The sequence below is a fragment of the Bos indicus x Bos taurus genome, chromosome 28 (assembly GCF_003369695.1).
Source record: "Bos indicus x Bos taurus breed Angus x Brahman F1 hybrid chromosome 28, Bos_hybrid_MaternalHap_v2.0, whole genome shotgun sequence".
NCBI lineage: Eukaryota > Metazoa > Chordata > Mammalia > Artiodactyla > Bovidae > Bos > Bos indicus x Bos taurus.
The window spans coordinates 15,840,011-15,859,072 of NC_040103.1; the positions used below are offsets into that span (position 1 = coordinate 15,840,011).

The following is a 19,062-nucleotide window of genomic DNA, read 5'->3' on the forward strand; positions in this document are numbered from 1 at the left end:
CTCCAGAAGACAGTGAAGGACAGGGAAGCCATGGGGTCACAAAGAGTTGCACACAACTTAGCGACTGAACAACTAATGAGCTTTGGAGGGTTTGAAGCTGGGGAATGGAGTAACACGATCCAATTTACATTTTAAAACATTGCTGAGGATGCTGTATAGAAAACTGAGTCTATGGGGAAAGTGCAGAAGTGGAGACCTGCAAGGAGGCTTCTGCAATATTCCATGGGCGGCATGTCAGCGGGTGGATTAGAGTGGTGGCGGCGGGAAGTGAGGGATGCGGGATGTATTCTGGAAGCAGAATGGATAGATTCACTGATGGACTGGATGTAAGTGTAAGAAAGGGAGATTGCACAGAACCACAGGTTTTAGCTTGGGTGATGGAGTTGTTTATTGACCTGGAGAACGGTGGGAAGAAACACTGTTTGCAGGGTATGTTTAGGGCAAGCTGAGACATCTGTGAGACTCTGATAGACATGTCAAGTACATGTAGAGTAAGTGGTCAGTGTGGATGAAGATCGCTGCTGCTGCTGCTGCTGCTGCTAAGTCGCTTCAGTCGTGTCCGACTCTGTGCGACCCCAGAGATGGCAGCCAACCAGGCTCCCCCGTCCCTGGGATTCTCCAGGCAAGAACACAGGAGTGGGTTACCATTTCCTTCTCCAATGCATGAAAGTGAAAAGTCAAAGTGAAGTCGCTCAGTCGTGTCCGACCCTCAGCGACCCCATGGACTGCAGCCTACCAGGCTCCTCTGTCCATGGGATTTTCCAGGCAAGAGTACTGGAATGGGATGCCATTGCCTTCTCCGATGAAGATCACTAAACAATTCCAATTCCAAAGACAGGCTACCAAAGACAGAATGGACTCTGTCTGAGAATCAAGACTTCTGTCTCAGCCCATAAGTCTTTTCCTTTAGCTGGAAATTCTTTTAAATTCATGAACTATCCTTTGAGCTGTAGGTACCTCTTAGGAGAGTCATTATAAAGATGTTTACTGATTCACTATGTAGCCTAGGGCTGTCTCAGTGAGAAGGGGTATAATGGCTGGAACAGGGAGCACAGGAGGCAAATTTTCTTCATCTTGCCTGTTCTCAGAAACTTATATGCAACTATCCTTTCCTTGAGTCTCCTCTGTTTGGTTGCAGCTCTGCAAACACATACTGAAGAGCTTTTTTGTTCCAGGCCCTGTACTAGGTTCTAGAGAGACAACAGAGACTAAGATTAGGTCCTGCGTCTGGTATTTCATTTTGACTTTATTGCTGAGCATGCTTGTTAAGTCACTTGAGGTGTGTCTGACTCTTTGCAACTCTATTGACCATAGCCTGCCAGGCTCCTCTGTCCATGGGATTTTCTAGGCAAGAATACTGGAGTGGGTTGCCATGCCAGAGTAGCATGCAATTATGTACTATCTGTTTGAAAGGTCAGTTGTAAGCAGAGAAATATCAGGCAAGAAGTTAGATGTTATGATTTTACAGGTATTTACAAAATGGTAAGATTTCATGTGAAGGGCAGTCTCTGCATAGCAACCAGGACTCCCTTGGACCCCCTGGAGGCAAACTAATCTTCAGGGCTTCTTTCCAGGTCTGTAAAGCTAAAAACATGAGAGTTTTATTTATTTATTAGGATGACTAGGAGATCAGGATAGTCCAAAGCACTTGGTGAGAAGAGGGGCTATAAGGCATCTCCCCCAGTATCTGGCTTTGTGTTTCCCCAAATAATTTCTCCAACTTTTCTGAGTTTCAGATTGTGCCAAATGAAATTCTACTTTTTCTCCCCTGATTAAAAATACTTGGATATGTTTGCTAAAACTACTTGCTTGGAGTTCTTAAAATCCATTCTACATTGTGTTTATAGCTATTTTATGTGAATGTGAATCTTGGTCTTTTGCCAAGATGATCAGAGGACTATCTCTTGTAGTTTCATTGGATCTTTAAAAAAGAATGATTATTACTTTGTGACAATTTTCAATTTGTTTCTTTTCCTAAGCACACATTTTTTCAAAGCTCAAAAAAAATTCAATTTTGGGTTCTAATGTAAGAACACAGCTCATGTTACTGTAGTTATGAAAGAGATGACCTAATGCCACACTGTCAGACGTGTCTTCTTGTCCCACTCTGTCACTAACCTGGTTGGGCAAGTCACACAACATTTATTTGGGCTTTATTTCTCATCAGTATAATGAAGAGCTTGGGCTATAGGATACTGATCTGCTGTTTTAGTTCTTTGAAATTTGTGGTTTGCTTCCATTAGGCACTGGTTTTGATGCAAAAGTGAGCCGATTACAACTCTCTCAGATTATCAGATGAAACATCAGTGCTTTATTATATCTCAAAGCTACACCTGTCTGACAGTTATTTTTATTTTTTTAGACTTTTAAAAATGTTTTTATAAATAATGTATCCAAAGATTTTGACCCATCACACAAAGAAACAATCTCATTCTTCCAAAAAAAAAAAATATATATATATATATATATAATATATACACACACACAGAGATTTTTATGAGTTTACATTCTGAGAGGCTCAAGCCTGATATCAAGCCTTTAGATTTCTACTGCTTCAATTCCAAAGGACCAGTTGATAGCAGTTTTAGTACACAAAACTTTTTTCCTGGGTCAGACAGATTTATTCTGCTTCATGAATCCCTTCTTTGCTCCTTGAGGGATCTGGAATCTGGTTTCCAGATTTTGGGATTTCCTTTAATAGGAAACGTCATAAAAACATGGTAGGCTGTGGTATTCCTATCTGACAGTTATTTCTTAGCATTTTCTTTTAATATTTTAGTATCTACATTTGATCCTGAAAGAGCTTCTGCAGTCTTATCTGAGTTGGAACTAACTGGGGATTAAATAATTCTTCCGAGCAAGAGTTGCCTCACCCAGTTGTCTCAGAAACCTGTTCAGTGGAGTCCTATTTCACAGAGCTGCCTTTTGGGGTTTTACTTTCCATGGCTCCATTCCAGTTCTCATTATGTCCCATCTGCAGTTCTTTAGATTTATTGCTATAACCCAACCCACTAGAATTTTGCAAGCTAAAATAACATGATTATACATTCTTAAAAATTGACAAAATACATTTTCCAGGAATTTGCAATGTAAAATCACTGTTGAATCAAAGCCCATGGTGACTCTTGGGAGCAGGACTGAAACTAGAAGACAACTTGAACCTTAATCTCAATTTTCTTCTTTTATTCCTCTCCCTCCTTTCCTTTCCTTCTTTCCCTTCTCCTTCTTCCCTCCCTCTCTCTTCTGTCTTTTTAATGACAAACTGAATTGCAAAACTTAAAACTCTAAGTGGTACTAGAATCAACATTAATTTTGCATGTATATTAATTTTATATGCATGTAACATATTTTTTGGGCTCCAAAATTACTGCAGATGGTGACTGCAGCCATGAATTTAAAAGATGCTTACTCCTTGGAAGGAAAGTTATGACCAACCTAGATAGCATATTTTAAAGCAGAGACATTACTTTGCCAACAAAGGTTCGTCTAGTCAAGGCTATGGTTTTTGCAGTGGTCATGTATGGATGTGAGAGTTGGACTGTGAAGAAAGCTGAGCGCCAAAGAACTGATGCTTTTGAACTGTGGTGTTGGAGAAGACTCTTGAGAGTCCCTTGGACTGCAAGGAGATCCAACCAGTCCATTCTGAAGGAGATCAGCCCTGGGATTTCTTTGGAAGGAATGATGCTAAAGCTGAAACTCCACTACTTTGGCCACCTCATGCGAAGAGTTGACTTATTGGAAAAGACTCTGATGCTGGGAGAGATTGGGGGCAAGAGGAGAAGGGGACGACAGAGGATGAGATGGCTGGACGGCATCACTGACTCGATGGACATGAGTCTGGGTGAACTCCAGGAGTTGGTGATGGACAGGGAGGCCTGGCGTGCTATGATTCATGCGGTCGCAAAGAGTTGGACAAGACTGAGCGACTGAACTGAACTGAACGTATTTTCTGGGAAAGAAAAAAGTAGAGCATTAAGATGTCTGTGAATCAGTCTGGCCCTCCAAGTAGGTCTACTTACCCCTTACCATATAACACGTGGGCTTATCACCTGCCTTAAACATGTTGCTTTATCTCTGCTGTGCTGACACGTCAACCTTTGTTCTTACTCTGTAACTTGGCTCCATTGTTTCCTTAGGCCATTCACTGATAACATTTAGCCTTGTTTTTCTGAAAAATTTTTTTGAGAAATTAATCAACATTACTTTTTTTTTTTTAACTTAGACTAATTTCTCATCATGGGCCAAGGAAAGAGGATAAAGAGAAAGCAAAAATTAAAAAGAAAGGGGGAGAAAAAGAGACTACTTTTGGCACTGTTCCCTTAATATTCACTTGATTTTTATAATTTAGATCATAATTATATTTTCCCATGTTACAAACTCATTCTTCTTGAGAAAAACTGACAGCATATTTTGCTTATTATTTTTATTTGCTTTTAAAAGCTGTTGCTATTCTTAGCACCTGGGATACCTGAAGATCTTACTAATTCTCACATAGAGAGATTCACGATATGCTGTGGTTTCATGGAAATAAACATTTGTTTCCATTCAGAAAGGCTTAATGAAACCAGCAGCACCAAATCAGACTACAGTGGCAAAGCTCTGGCAAATCTACCAGACAAATGAGTCAGATGTAAATACTATCATTGCAGTTGTAGGGCTCCTTTTTGAATTAAACTTTCAAAATGATTTGTTGTAGGATTTGGAGTAAAATAGAAATGCCAGCGCATGCAGCAGAGAATAATCCAAGTATGTGAAAAAGGGCTAATGTGGTTTACTGGACCTCATGAAGGCAAAATTTAGGGACATTAGCTGACAGTAATATTAATAGGACTCAATTAAGTATAGATTATGACCTCAACAGTATTTTTATCTTCAATTATAGGTTTTTAGTATCTTCTATGGACAACACAAGAGCCCTGATAGACTCTGCTTTGATCAGACTGCACCTCGAATATGGTGTTCAGTTCTGGGCACCTCGGCTGGAGCTGGATACCGACACACTGAAATGTACATAGGAGACTGACCATGATGGTAAGAGAACAGAGGCGGGAAGTGCCAATAATATGACTGAAGGAAAAAACATGGACACGGAACATGAAAAGTGTTTTTAAATATCAGAAGGACTTTACAGGAATGAGGCAGCTTTTGTTCTAAATAGTGCCAAACTGATCAGAGCCTGGGTCACTGAGTTAAAGCCTGAATCAGTGACAAAGTGCTCCATAAAATGAAGAGTTTTTAAAGCTGGAGTTGTTCACAGGAATAGGCAGACTGAGAACTGGGAAATCACATGCAGGCACCTGGGAAAAGGCTCTCCTAACAGATGTAATTCCAGCACTAGGCGATGGTTGCTCAGATCGAATGACCTTTAACCAACCCCCTTTCAACATTAAATTCTACGCATTATGAAGTCAAGAGCCATTTGCTTCCAGCAGCCCCTGGACACATGCAAGGGCTGAAAGATGGATAAAATGAAAATGAAAATTTGCCTGTTCAAGTTCCCAAGCTGATATAAATCTAGAAGAAATAATTCTCATTTCTAGTTAAACAGCTAAGTGAATTATCTTTAAGAGATGCAAAATTTCTTTTTTTTTTTTTTTGGAAATTAAGGTTTTCCACATGTATAAGGTTGTTATATAGTCCATTCAAACTTGGCCTCTCATCAGTGCAGCTCTTTGGGGATATTCTGTTGGAAATTAGCACATTTTTAGGTCTTTGATTGTCATATTATATTTCATAACAATTTTGTTCGCAAATGTACTTTTTATGTCCCATTTTGTGTGTGTATGCATCTCTGTGAGACCATCATTTTTCTTTTTGCTTCTGCACATGAGAAATCACTCTGACAATGCTGCAAAAGAAAGCATTGAAATATAATATGACAGTAAGGCATATTATTCATAGAGTCCTAAAGATGATACAAATATTATCCATTGGGGGATTAACAGAAGTAAATATACAGTTGATGGTTTACAGAAAAAGAAAAATGATGAGTAGATGCCTTTAACATTTATCAAAACAACATTTACAAACAATCAGACAGGTACTTTCAAGTCCCTAAATTACCAAGTCCCTAAACTCTCAAGACATTAGCATTCCTAGGAGGGCAGGCACGCACACTAGGAAGCCCCTGGTCACCAAAAAAGCTAACGTGACTTTGGATCAGGTAGGCTTTCCCACTACTTAGGTTTCCAATGAAAACTGGACAAACCAAAGAAGGAACCAATAATTCCAATAAAGGTAACCTAGAGGCAAACAGTAGCTGCGCTAAGACTGATCCAAAAGGAAAAAACATGAGAGATGACAAATGGAGAAGCAAAAAGACAGAACGTTATTTGGGAGAGTCAATGATGCAGGAAAGAAACATAAATGTATATTCTACTCTAAGCAAACATTTCAGTAAAATGCCAACATCTGCCATCTTTATATTTATTCACTGTAAACATGTCAGTTTTTCAACGAACAATAAAGACATAATTTCATTAATGTATCTACATACCATGACCTGCTTAAATGCACTAATTTTTAAGCAAGGCAGGAAAACTAAAAGGTTCTTTTAAGCACATGAAGAATAGGTATAATCATCTATATTTTGTCTCTTTCATGAAATCAAGATTGAAAATTTATATTTTGAAAGCAAGTTTTTTCAGGTTGGCTTTTCCTTATGAGATCAGGATCAAAAGTGGCTTTGACTGCAAAGCTTAGAGGACATCCTAGAATGGGCATTTAAGCTCTTCCTCATAAACCTTCACTTACTTGTGAAAAAAATTTTTAGATATAAACCAATTTTCTTTTCTAGATTTTAAAATGTAAGCAATCAAAATATCACTTTTCTACTTAATAGCAACTAATAGAAAGAAAGTAATCCCGATAAGTAGTGACACTTGTATTTTCAAGCTGGAAAATGGGTTCAAGGGGAGGGCACTCAAATAGACCAAAAGAAGACAGTGATATCAAATACATGTTGTTTAAATGATACATTAATTAACAGTCACAAGATAAAATGAAAAGTTAGTAACTCAGGGAAGGGTTATATTTCAAAGATAAGAAGTGGAAGATAAAGCTGGTAGTTAAATTTTATCACAATAAAAATTCACAAATACCTTCTTCAACATCTGAGATATATTCGCCATCACTGAGCATTTCAGGGGCGTTGGCTTTACGAACTGCATGATTTAAGTGAACAATGTAAGTGTGAAAAATGCATACTGTTGATACTACAATAAAACAATATTAATGCTTCTAAAAATATTTTTGCAATGAATTTCCTTCAGGAAACAAATACACAGTCACTCTTTGTTACTATAAACTCAAAGGAGGTTTTCATACCTTCATCATCAGACATATCAAGAACTTCGTTCATAGTTTCTGGAACATTCATTTTGTGCTTCTCTATGACAGTCTAGTAACAAAAAAAGCAGTCACTTTAGTATGAGTAAACAGCACATTTTACTGAGACTATTCATTTCTTCCTAAACTAATCTATAGGTTTACTCTGGGATTTATGTGTGGGATTGACGAATACCCTGAAGCTCCTGCATACAAAATAACATCAAAAATATCCCTTAGTAGCACTGAGGTCCTCATCATACACATGGCAGAGAATGAATACAAGGCGAAAGAATTCTAGTGGCAAAGCACATCAGCTTAAAAGATTTAGGTCCTGAATAAAGTTTTCTCAAAGGAAACGAGAGAGACGCTGCCTCTCTTAGTCTATTGCTACACTTTTTCATGGTCTGATGAACCTGCCACCCCACCCCATTTAAAAGTCCTAGCTGAAGATAAACCAGATGAAAGGCAAGAAATATGTCTTTGTTGCTTGTGCCAAGCCAGCCACTTCTTTTGTTTTGCCTCCTATGTGTATGTGTTAATTTCTAAAACAAAATATTACGATTTTAATACATAACTTTTACAACTATGTGTTTGCAGAAAATGTTTTAGAGACAATGCATCTGCAGAATAATTTGAACATCTACAAAATCTTAACAATGGTATATTACAGAGCAAAGGCTTTACTGGATTTTTACTTGCTCTTTGATAACTTTTACCTAGATAGATTGTTTCTATCCAAAGGACACGGACAGTATTACTTGTTTGAAAATATGAATGACTTAATATGTTTTAGTTTTAAAATGAGTCCTCTTTTAATCTGAGCAAATGAAAGACCAGTAGTACAAGTCATGTTGAAATAAAGCATTACTTGGTATTTTTTCCAGCATGTAATACTGTAATTGAACATTTAAAAAAATGAGTATTTTGTATTAGAACAGTTTTAGATTTACACAAAAATTGTAAGGATAGTAGAGTTTTCACCCCATTTCCCTTATTATTAGCATATATTAGCATGGTATTTTTGTTGCAATTAATGAGTCAGTATTGATTTATTATTGTTAAGTCTATATTTTATTCCGATTTCCTTAGTTTTTGCCAAATATCCTTTTACTGGTCTAGCATCTCATCCAGGATACCATGTTCCCTTTAGTTGTCAATCTCCTTAGGCTCCTAGAGCTGTGACAGTTTCTCAGACTTTCCATGTTTTTAATGACCTTGACAGTTTCAGGGTGAACTGCTCAGGGATTCTGCAGAATGTCCCTAAACTGAGATTTTCTCATGTTTTTCTCATTGATTAGACTGGGGTTACATGTTTTTGGGGAGGAGTATCACCATGGTAAAATGCCATTTTCATCATATTACCTGAAGGGTATATACCATCAACATGGTTTACCAGTGGAGATGCACTTGGTCATCAGGCTGTTGATCAGTTTTCTTCATCACAGAGTTACTCTGCTTCCCTCACTCTCTGTACTGTTTGCTCTGGAGGGAAGTTCCTATTCTCAGATATACTTCAGCAGTGGGGAATCATGTTCTACCTCCTTGATGGTGAAGCATTTTCAGTAATTATTGGGAATTCTTTTCACTAAGACATTTGTCTTTCTTCTGTAGTTATTCATTTATCTGTATCAGTAAGAATGCACAGATACGTGTTTTACACTTTGCACCTGTACCTCAATTCTCTTATATTTCTTTCGCTCAAATTGTTCCAGCTCTGGCCACTGAATCTTTCAATGGATTCCTGTATCCCTTTAATATTAATACAGCACATCATTTTATACATGTGTATTTATTTATTTACTTATTTATATGGCAGTTGCTGGGGGGTGGGGATCCTTTATGGCACAAGAGGTTCCAGGCTCAGCTTGTATATTTCCTGCCCCAGCTCTAGATTTTTTTGTTACTTCTCCAAGGAGGCCTGGTTTCCTTTATCAGAGAATACTATTAGAAACCAACATCTGAGCGACTGAAGTGTTCTGATGGAAATTTTAAATAATGCAATTTAAATAGCTTAATTTGTATGTCTTATATATCCAGTTCTAGTTACTCAGTTTCCTATTCAGCCATGACTATAAAGTCATTAACTAAAATACCTTTCTCAGAATTTCCGTATTAAACATGGCACTCCTATCAAAGATGTAGTCTTTTTTTTTTTTGGCCAAGCTGCACCACATATGAGGTCTTAGTTCTGTACCAGGGATAGAACCCATGCTCCCCTGGCAGTGGAAGAGCAGAGTCTTGACCACTGGACCATCAGGGAAGTCCTGATGCAGTCTGATTTTTAAGGTTGCTGAAAAACTGATGTCTGCTTATGGGGACAGGGGCTGCTGGGGCTTCCACAGCTGATTGAACAAAGACCCGCCTGTGGTGGGGGCTGCTCTGTGTTTGCTTAGTTTAGGATCATAGACCCCCACCCTGAATTGCTACAGTCCTGTCTGAACTGGATGTAACTGCAAAGGGAAGGCTGAGAAGGCGGAATCTCGGCTTGAAATAAAGCCTTGATACTGTAACACTGGACTCGTCTCAGGGACTTGCGTAGACTCTTACAGTCACTGTGAAAGCTTCATTTGGTGGAGGCTCATTCACTTCACCAGGCACTGACCCTCCTGTTAGCATGAGTCCTTTCTTTTCTCTCTGGCAGAAAATCACCTACCAAGTCAGCTAACGATGTTGTGTGAGCAATGGTACGACTACTGTGCACATTCTTTCACTAGGAACTGAAACCCTGGAACACGTTTCTCTCAGAACGTTTCCTGAGGCTGTAACTGAACTGTCTTGGTCTGTAACTTTATCTTCTCCTAAAGCTCTTTCGACATCAAAGAAACATTTTGAACTTTCCTAATGGGCTTTCTGGGTGGTGCTAGTGGTAAAGAACCTGCCTGTAATGCAGGAGACACAAAAAAAGATGCGGGTTTGATCCCTGGGTTAGGAAGATGCCCTGGAGGAGGAAATTGCAACCCACTCCAGTGTTCTTGCCTGGAGAATCCCATGGACGGAGGAGCCTGGCGGGCTACAGTCCATGGGGTCACAAGAGACAGACACGATTGAAGCGACTTAGCGCAGCACAGCAATGGATGAGAAAGTCATGGACATTTAATCAAGTAAGATTTATATTTTGAATCATTATACCATTTTCAGTCCTTTAACACTGAAATAGAAGTTTCATGTATTTATTGCAGGGGCTTCAAATCTTTTAAGCGTGGTGACATCTGGCCATTGTTTAATACCTGTGCTTCTCTCCTTCCCCACTCTAGGGAGAGTTACATGGCATATCTATAAAATTAAGGTTAATAAACATTATTATTTAAACTCTTTCCTTGAGAATTTAAGAAGAGATTTTAAGATAATGAAATAGTAAGAGTTCTATGAAAGAATAGGTAGGGATTTTTCAAACTGTCTTGAAGTTAGAAACGTGCCCTGGTTGACAACCCTTGCTTTAGGTGACCAAAGCTGCTGTTTTCTCTTTAGAAAATTATAGAATTTCTCTCTTGTGATCATCAGGCTGAACTTTTAGTTTTTAAAACCAAGTAACTCAACAAGCAGGAAGCTATGGAGTCCCTCGAGCCATGTTTCGTATGCAGCCCTGTGTATCCAGACTGAAGATGTGACCTGTGCCTTCATGTGGAAGGTGGTCTTTAAGAAAAAGAAGCACAGCTGATAATTCCAAGTGTTGCAGAGCCCTACTCTGACATTTTATGGATTCAGTCTGGGGCCTGTGTGTTGAGTCATGGAGTTAAGAATAACTCAAATAAGCCTCTGATATGGTGCAACACCTGGTCTGGATCCCAAAGTTACCAAATCCTGAAAGAGTTCAAAGAAATCAGGTGAGGTTCAAAAGAGATGACCTATCCTAGAGGCTGGCAGCTTGTAAAAATATGTGATGCAATAAGGCCTCCCGGTGAAGATTTAAGTTTTAATGCAACACCCTATTGTTCTTCCTACTTAAGCTCCAACAGGTGAATGGAAGAGGACCCAGCCTGGTGGGAAAAGTCAACTTGGATCCTATGGCTAATGTGTCTATAACAAAAATATTTTCACCATAACAACGATGACAATGGATACATTGTCATTTGTGAGTTAAAATATTTTAAAGAACCAACTTAGAGTTTTCATAGTTCTTACACTGCCAAAGAAAGGCTGTTAAAACATTTCTCCCTTCATCTCATTAAATAATTTTTATATCAAATTTAACAAAGAAACACAGTGAGCTTTCTATGGAACTAAAAACTCTACAGCTTTTTGAAAGCTGTCACTTTTTTGAAAGGTCTTTTTAGTGTTTTTAATTTTTCTAAATATCAGAAATGAGAGTTTTGCTTTGCTGACTGCCATCAATGAGGTAACAGCATCTGAAAACATGATACTTAGTCTCTGAGTGGAGGAACAAGGTTCTTCTCCTCACAGCCTGGGAAGATCTACAGTCCAAGAACTGGCTTGTAGGGCAAGGGGGTAATAGGGTCTGGCATCCATTACTCACAGTTGTGGTCACGGTCTCTTCGGTCACCACCTTCAGGGTGTCCACCACTGAGATGTAGCCAAGCCTCCGGGCAATGGCCAGGGCAGTGTTCCCGTTCTGGCAAGAGGGAAACGTGGACTAGGAATTACAAGTCATCCCACGGGTATCAGTGCCTGTGTGTTTGCACATGTTTCATCTGTACAAACATAGGGCGAGTGTCTCACTAGTCCTTGCCCACTGTCACACACAAAATGCTGTTTCATTAAAGATATACCTTGTACAAGAGCCACCCAACCTGTTTCTACTCATACAGTAGAGTCTGCGTTGCTATACACGGAATCTGAGAGGCTTTGTAATGTTCTCAGTAATCAAGGAAACAAACGTGCTTCTTACATACGTACTTCCTACTAGGCAGCAGTGGGTTTGTAGTTTTTTAAGTGGGAAACACTAATCACATCTCTGTCTATGGACAGCTCACCACAATACAGTTATGGTTCTTTTCCCTTCATTCTACTGAATGCTCTGCTTATGCCTACTAATGAAAGTAAAAAAGCAGCCTTGATGCACAATGAAAAATGTAAGACGACACAAGCAGCCCAGCCCAGCTCCCCCCTTCCCCCAGCTGACCCTTTGCTCTTACCACAGTGAGTTCATTGGGGGAGGCATTGTTTTGAAGCAACACATTGATTATATGGGTGTGTCCCTGTTGAGCTGCTTGGTGTAATGGTGTATACCCATTCTGTAGAAGGAAGATGGAAGAAAAGACTCTTAACTCCCTTCCATACAAGATTCAAGATCAATAACTTGGTAGATACAAAGGAGAAAGGAGTTTACCTTTGTTTTGGCATTTACTTTTGCAGAATGCTGGAGCAGGAAGTTAACAATCTTGATGTTTCCATAGTGGCAGCCTACATGTAGCGGTGTGTATCCCATCTGTAATTATATATATATATAATTTTTTTTTAAAGAAACATCGTCAGTATACTTTCAGTAACAGATACCCTAAATAGAAGCAAAAATGTTATTCAACCTTTCTTAAGGAGGCAGCGTTTTTTTCCCCCTGTATAAAAACAAGTGTCCTTGACAATTCTCAGAGCTAGTCTAAGGTATAAATAACAATACCGCCTCACATGTAAATAGTTATTAAATGTCCCCAAGTGCTCTCTCTAGCATTAGCTCATCTTATTCTCATAACAACTTTTCAAGATAGTACAAAAAGATGGAGCAACAGACAGCTTGGACAGATGTCTCTGGTGGCTTCTTGTAAAGGGTCAGAAGAGTGCTCAGTGGACAGAGTTGGACTAGCATTTATTCAATACTCTACTCTCTAGAAGCATAAAAACAAAGTAGACAAATAATGAACTGGCTAAATGATCCTGAAGGCAGTAAATGATGATCAGAATGCATGACAGAGCTAGGAAGGACAGAAATACAGAAGCAGGAGAAGCTAGTGTGAGTGAGTTCAGGAGATCTGAGATGTATGAATTTGATCTAGGAAGAGACGCTCTAGTTAAGACTCCTGTCTACACAGCTAGAGCCCCACAGCTTGAAAACCACTCATTAGACAAAGCAATGGATTGTTTCCATTGCTCCAAATTAATATCCACTGACCCCTGAGGGGCTATAAGTTCTATCTATTAAAAAACATGGGCCTCCATGGTGGCTCAGTGGTAAAGAATCCACCTGCCAATGCAGGAGACAGGGGTTCGATACCTGAGCCAGGAAGATCCCACCTGACACAGAGCAGCTAAGCCCGAGTGTCACAACTACCGAGCCTGTGCTCTAGAGCCAGTGAGCTACAGCTACTGAGCCCATGCGCCACAACTACGGAAGCCCGTGTGCCCTAGAGCACGCGCTCTGCAATAGGAGAAGCCGCTGCAATGAGAAGCCCATGCACCGCAGCTAGAGAGTGGCCCCTGCTTGTCACAACTAGAGAAAAGCCCACACAACAACAAAGACTCAGTACAGCCCAAAGTAAGTGAATAAATAGTTATTTTAAAAATGTATCAGGTGTGTATACATGTGTATGTATCTATACACACACACACATGCACACATACATATATATATTCTAGATATTTTAAATAAAGGACATTCCAGGTATTTTTCCTTGGTGATCATATTGTAACAGACTTCACCACACAATTTCAGTGTCTTTAACCAATCCCTGTTTACTATGAAACTGGCAGCACCAGATCACTGAAAAGGAGAGCATGGACCTTTTATAACATTTCTAAATAGGCAAGGGTCAGGGGTCCATATTTTTAAGGGTCTGCATCTCATATGTGATAGCATTAATGCATCTTTATGGTGACTTTGTGCTACAGACTGAAAGTCTGTATCCCCCAAAATTTGTATGCTAAAATCTTAATCCCAGAGGAATGGTATTTAGAAATGGGGCCTTTGGGAGGTAATTAGGTCATGAGGGTGGAGCCTTCATGAATGGTATTAGTGCCCTTATAAGAAGAGACAGGAGAGATTTTGTCTCTTCTCTTTGCTCTCTGCCATCTAAGGATACAATAAGAAGATGGCTATCTGCTACCAGCATCTTGATCTTGTACTTCTCAACCTCCAGAACTCTGAGAAATCAAAGTTTGTCCAAGCTATCGTACTCTTGTTATAGCAACTCAAATTGACTAAGACACTCCAGCAAATGGATAAATTTGAATTGAAAAAGGGGTGCCCAGAACACAGCTGACTGTGGAAGGTAAAGAAACCTCTCAAAGTAGGTGCTGCCCTAAAGAGCTGACTCTGGTTAGATTCTGTTCCATGAACTGAACTGTGAGTGCAGCCACGCTAATCAGACTGTGATGATAAGCTCACCATAACTACAAATAGATGGGTCTGACTTACAACCCCTAAAGCCGCTTCATGTGTGACGATCCCACTTTGAAGACCAGAATCCACCTGCCTGCTCTGCGGGGTTCTTTCTGGGTACTGAGGAACTCGGGATGCTGCATTAAGAGTCAGAATGCCACTTGGAGAGGGAGGTCTTCTCCTATCAGTTCTCAGTACAATTCGCTTGAGTGATTGAAGTAACACTCCCAGCGTGAGTAACAGATGACTGTTTCCAAGCCAAAAATTACAGAAAATATTTCAAACTTTTAAATGCTTAAAGGAATACTTCAAGTTTTCAGTCAACATGCCTAAGCTATGATGCAACAGTTTCCAATGACTATTTTGCTATTGTATTGATCACATTTTTAAAAGATATTGGATCATTCTAAGTATCTTAATGGATAGATTCTCTCCCGTGTTCACTCTGCTATAATATACTGATCTGCTTCTGTTCCACAAACACTATTTTGTTAAAAATATGAGTGCATGGCCAGGAAGATTCAGTTTGCATCCAGAGAAACCAAACTGAGGCTCCTCCATTCACTGAGGGTCACAAAATTCCCACATTAAGTGGCACCTTGCACAAATATGCCCAGAAAAATGTGATTTGGGCAATTCCTTTCAACTAGTGGCAATATGTTTTGCAAAGGGCAACTCTTCCTTTTTTTTGAATAACTAAGAAACAGTCTCAGTTCAGATAACTGAGCAGTCTGTGCTTCCTTTTTTCTCTGTTGCCTATATATCCCATCATTACAAGCGGAAGGGAGTCATCTCCTTGAGGCAATATTGAAAGGTTATATTTGTGTAGGAAGGGCAAACAGGCGCAGACGGAATATTCAGGCTGGTTTTCTCATCCGTGGTGCCTGAGCATGAGATCTTACTAAGCAGTGGTTAGGGGCCTTCCTGTGCATTTGAGAAAGAGGGGGCAGGAAATCCACAGTGTTTTCTCACCCCCTCAACACTGTGTTCTCTCGGAGTTCATCTTTGGTCTTCCTTGCACTTCCTCAGTGAACACACCCACTTAGAACTACAATTGCTTCCGTATGTTTTGGGGTGGTCTAAATAAAATGCTTCCAGAGATTGTCCTTTTAAAAAGCAGAAGAAGCGGCTTCATTTTAGTTCAACAACCCTGAACATGCAAACCCTGTGGCCAGCAGCACAACTTCGTCTGAAATGATCTGATGAACTTCAAATACAAAGTGAAGGGGAGGCTTGGTGGGTCAGAGGGCCAGTGGGAAGGCTGCCCGGGGGGTTACCAGGGTGTTCCGGTCTTTCCCCCACAACAGAGAAAAGCTCTTGATAATTTAATTATTATTATTTTAAAACTGAAGCCAGTGCATCAATCAGTACTACACATTTTAACTAACTGTATGCTGGTTGGGGACGTCATCTTTACCAGGAAGAGTTTGGAAGTTCATGGGATGTAATCAGATCCTTATTTACAAGGTTAAGAAACAAGTCCAAACAACACATCTCTCTGTACTCCTGCCCTTCTCAACTATGGGACAACCACAGCCTCCCTTCTCTTTGGTGCTGTGATCTTTGCTGAGAAGAAAAAAAAACAAGGCATTTTTTTCAAGAGGCTGAGAGATGCTTTCCGGGTTTTCGTTTGTTTGTTTTCGCTGTACTCTGAGGCATGCAGGATCTTAGTTCCCTGAGCAGGGATCGAACCTGTGCCTCCTGAGTCGGAAGTGCGGGGTCTTCACTGGACCACCAGGGAAGTCCCAAGAGATGCGTTCCGAAGTGCACCACGTGTAAAGGGCAGGAAAAGGTACATGCTTCAGAAATATTACACTGAGTACAAAAATGACTACTGGCTGACCTGAGTGGGCTGGGTTAGAGGGAAACCCTGGTAGAGACCTGAGACTCTTAAACCGTGGGATCGCTTACGCAAATCAGCAGCAGAAGGTTCACGGCACCATCTCTCCTCCTGCCAATCCGCCCTTGAGAATCACTGCTTTAACCGCTGACTGAGTGTTCGTGTCTACGTTGGATGTGTTGGGACAAAAAAGTATTGAGAAACAGAACTCTATTACTGCCTTCTAGAAGTTTTAACTTATAAAGGGATAGGGAATCAAAGAAAACGGCTTAAGTCTGTGTGTATATGTGCATACTCAGCAGCTTAGTTGTGTCCAACTCTCTGACCCCATGGACTGTAGCCCGGCAGACTCCTCTGTCCCTGGGATTATCCATGGACCGGGTTGCCCTTTCCTCCTCCAGGGGATCTTCACAGCACTTTTCTCCTGAGTCTCCTGCACTGGCAGGAGGATATTTTATCACTGAGCCACCTGGGAAGCCATGTGTGTATGTAAATAAAACAACACAGGGTGAATCTGCTTACTGTGAAGTTGTACATTTCTAAAGTAAAGATATCTTTTCTGATGAAAGTATACAAGCAAAATAAAGAATATAAGCTAAATTCAGTCTGACTTTTTCAGATTTAAATGCTTATATTTTCATGAAAAGTAACAAGAAACCATCCAGTCACTGCTGTTGCCTTCATTGGTTTCTTTGTTAAATAATCAGTTATCTAGGAAGGCATTCAGGGCTAAAGATAAGGAGGTTTTTTTAGAATGACAAGTTTGGAAGGCAAACAGAGTGGAGAGAGAGCTGGGCAGTTAGGTTACCAAAGAGACCAAGAAGCCATCGAGGGCATGAGGCATTCAGAAATTGGAGTGTGGGGAGCTGCCTAGGTCACATCTAGGACTACCTTGAGAAGAGATCAATACATTTGCTTTACTATTTTAACACAGAATTTAAAAATTATAAAGGACCTTGCCTGGTCATATCTCTTTTGGGCAGCTTCTTTCTAATAGAACTAAATATAACTTGCAAAGATGTTCTAAATACACATGCTCTGGGTTTGCCTTAAGATTTCAATTCTTGGATAATCAGGTTCAATTTGCACTTTATATTTTAGTACATACAGTCTCTTAGTCACTAGGCTTTGCATTTGTATGTAGCCATATATTTCTGTCCATTTTCTTAATCTTAACTATGTTTGTTAAGTGAAGATGGCAATTTTTTCTTGTATAGTTCCTATATTTTCTTGTGCTGATGCAGCTGTCGATTTTTCAACTTTGCTGTTAAATGCAATACTTTGTAAGTATGAACAAAATTACTGGAAGCAGTATTGTAATAATGTTTTATCTTTTAGAAGGCACAGTCTAAATCAAAACCCTAAAGTCAAGGCTGTAAGTATGAATTTAATTCATACATGAGATTTATTTAAATATAAGAGTAGGAAAACTGCACCTGTTGATCCCAAAGATAATATTCTACTTCTGATAGAAATAATATCTTAACAAATGTTGCATGTATATGAGTGGAATAAAATTCCATTGTTGGAGAAAGAAAAGGTGTGGGTGGAGAAGTAACAGCCATAGCAAGAACACAGTGCAAAGGGCACAGTCTACTCAGGGCTGCTCCCTGTGCTTGTCCCATAAATCCAGACTGATCCTGACATCTGCAATACTTGTTTACCTGGCTAATTCCCAGTGATCCTTCTATGTTATCAATGTCTTCAATATCTGTTCACACACCTCAGAATCAATCTATATTATACCCCAAAATGTTCATATGCACAATACAATATTTAACACGTATTTATGTTTGTGTCAAACATGTGACACTCAGAAAGAAGTAGGTAAAACAGGTTTGATATGCAGAGTAACAAACTTAAGCACTGAAAAAAATGATCAGAGAAGGATTAATATCAAGTCCTATCTTTGATGATTACACAAAATATCCACTCATCTTCTATGAGTCTGAATTGTGGCATTTTCTGAGATGAATGAGAAATTTGTTTTTGAAAAGATAACTATTTTGGCTGAGAGAGACAGGGGAGTTGCTAGCAATCAGACACACCATAAAGAATTTAGCAAGTGAGTAGTAATTGAGTAAAACTTAATGTAACCTCATCCATAGACTATGCCTGAACAAAGTAAGAGGTCATCAATTACTGACTGACAAATTTTTCTAAATGCATTTTTAAGCTCAGTCATAAAAACCAGAAAGAAAAACACCAATACAGTATACTAACGCATATATATGGAATTTAGAAAGATGGTAACAATAACCCTGTATGCGAGACAGCAAAAGAGACACTGATGTATAGAACAGTCTTTTGGACTCTGTGGGAGAGGGAGAGGGTGGGTTGATTTGGGAGAATGGCATTTAAATATGTATAATATCATATATGAAACGAGTCGCCAGTCCAGGTTCGATGCACGATACTGGATGCTTGGGGCTGGTGCACTGGGATGACCCAGAGGGATGGTATGGGGAGAGAGGAGGGTTCAGGATGGGGAACACATGTATACCTGTGGCGGATTCATTTAGATATATGGCAAAACCAATGCAATATTGTAAAGTTAAAAAAAAAAACAAAAAACAACTAAGAAAGGTATAAGCTTTCACACTCTGACCTTGAAGGGTCAATA

The 19,062-nt window shown here is 39.6% G+C and overlaps 1 protein-coding gene across 5 annotated transcripts in view; it reads right to left on the reverse strand.

The window, feature by feature from the left end:
* The window catches only part of ANK3 (ankyrin 3), a 375,167-nt gene that overhangs the window by 134,942 nt on the left and 221,163 nt on the right, over window positions 1-19,062 (reverse strand). For all 5 annotated transcript variants that reach the window (XM_027530607.1, XM_027530609.1, XM_027530610.1 and 2 more), the window contains exons 19-23: window positions 12,617-12,715; window positions 12,423-12,521; window positions 11,804-11,899; window positions 7,327-7,399; window positions 7,101-7,163 (exon numbers count right to left, since the gene is read on the reverse strand). In XM_027530607.1, the coding sequence (XP_027386408.1) occupies window positions 7,101-7,163; window positions 7,327-7,399; window positions 11,804-11,899; window positions 12,423-12,521; window positions 12,617-12,715 (430 nt within the window). The remainder of the gene's footprint in view (window positions 1-7,100; window positions 7,164-7,326; window positions 7,400-11,803; window positions 11,900-12,422; window positions 12,522-12,616; window positions 12,716-19,062) is intronic.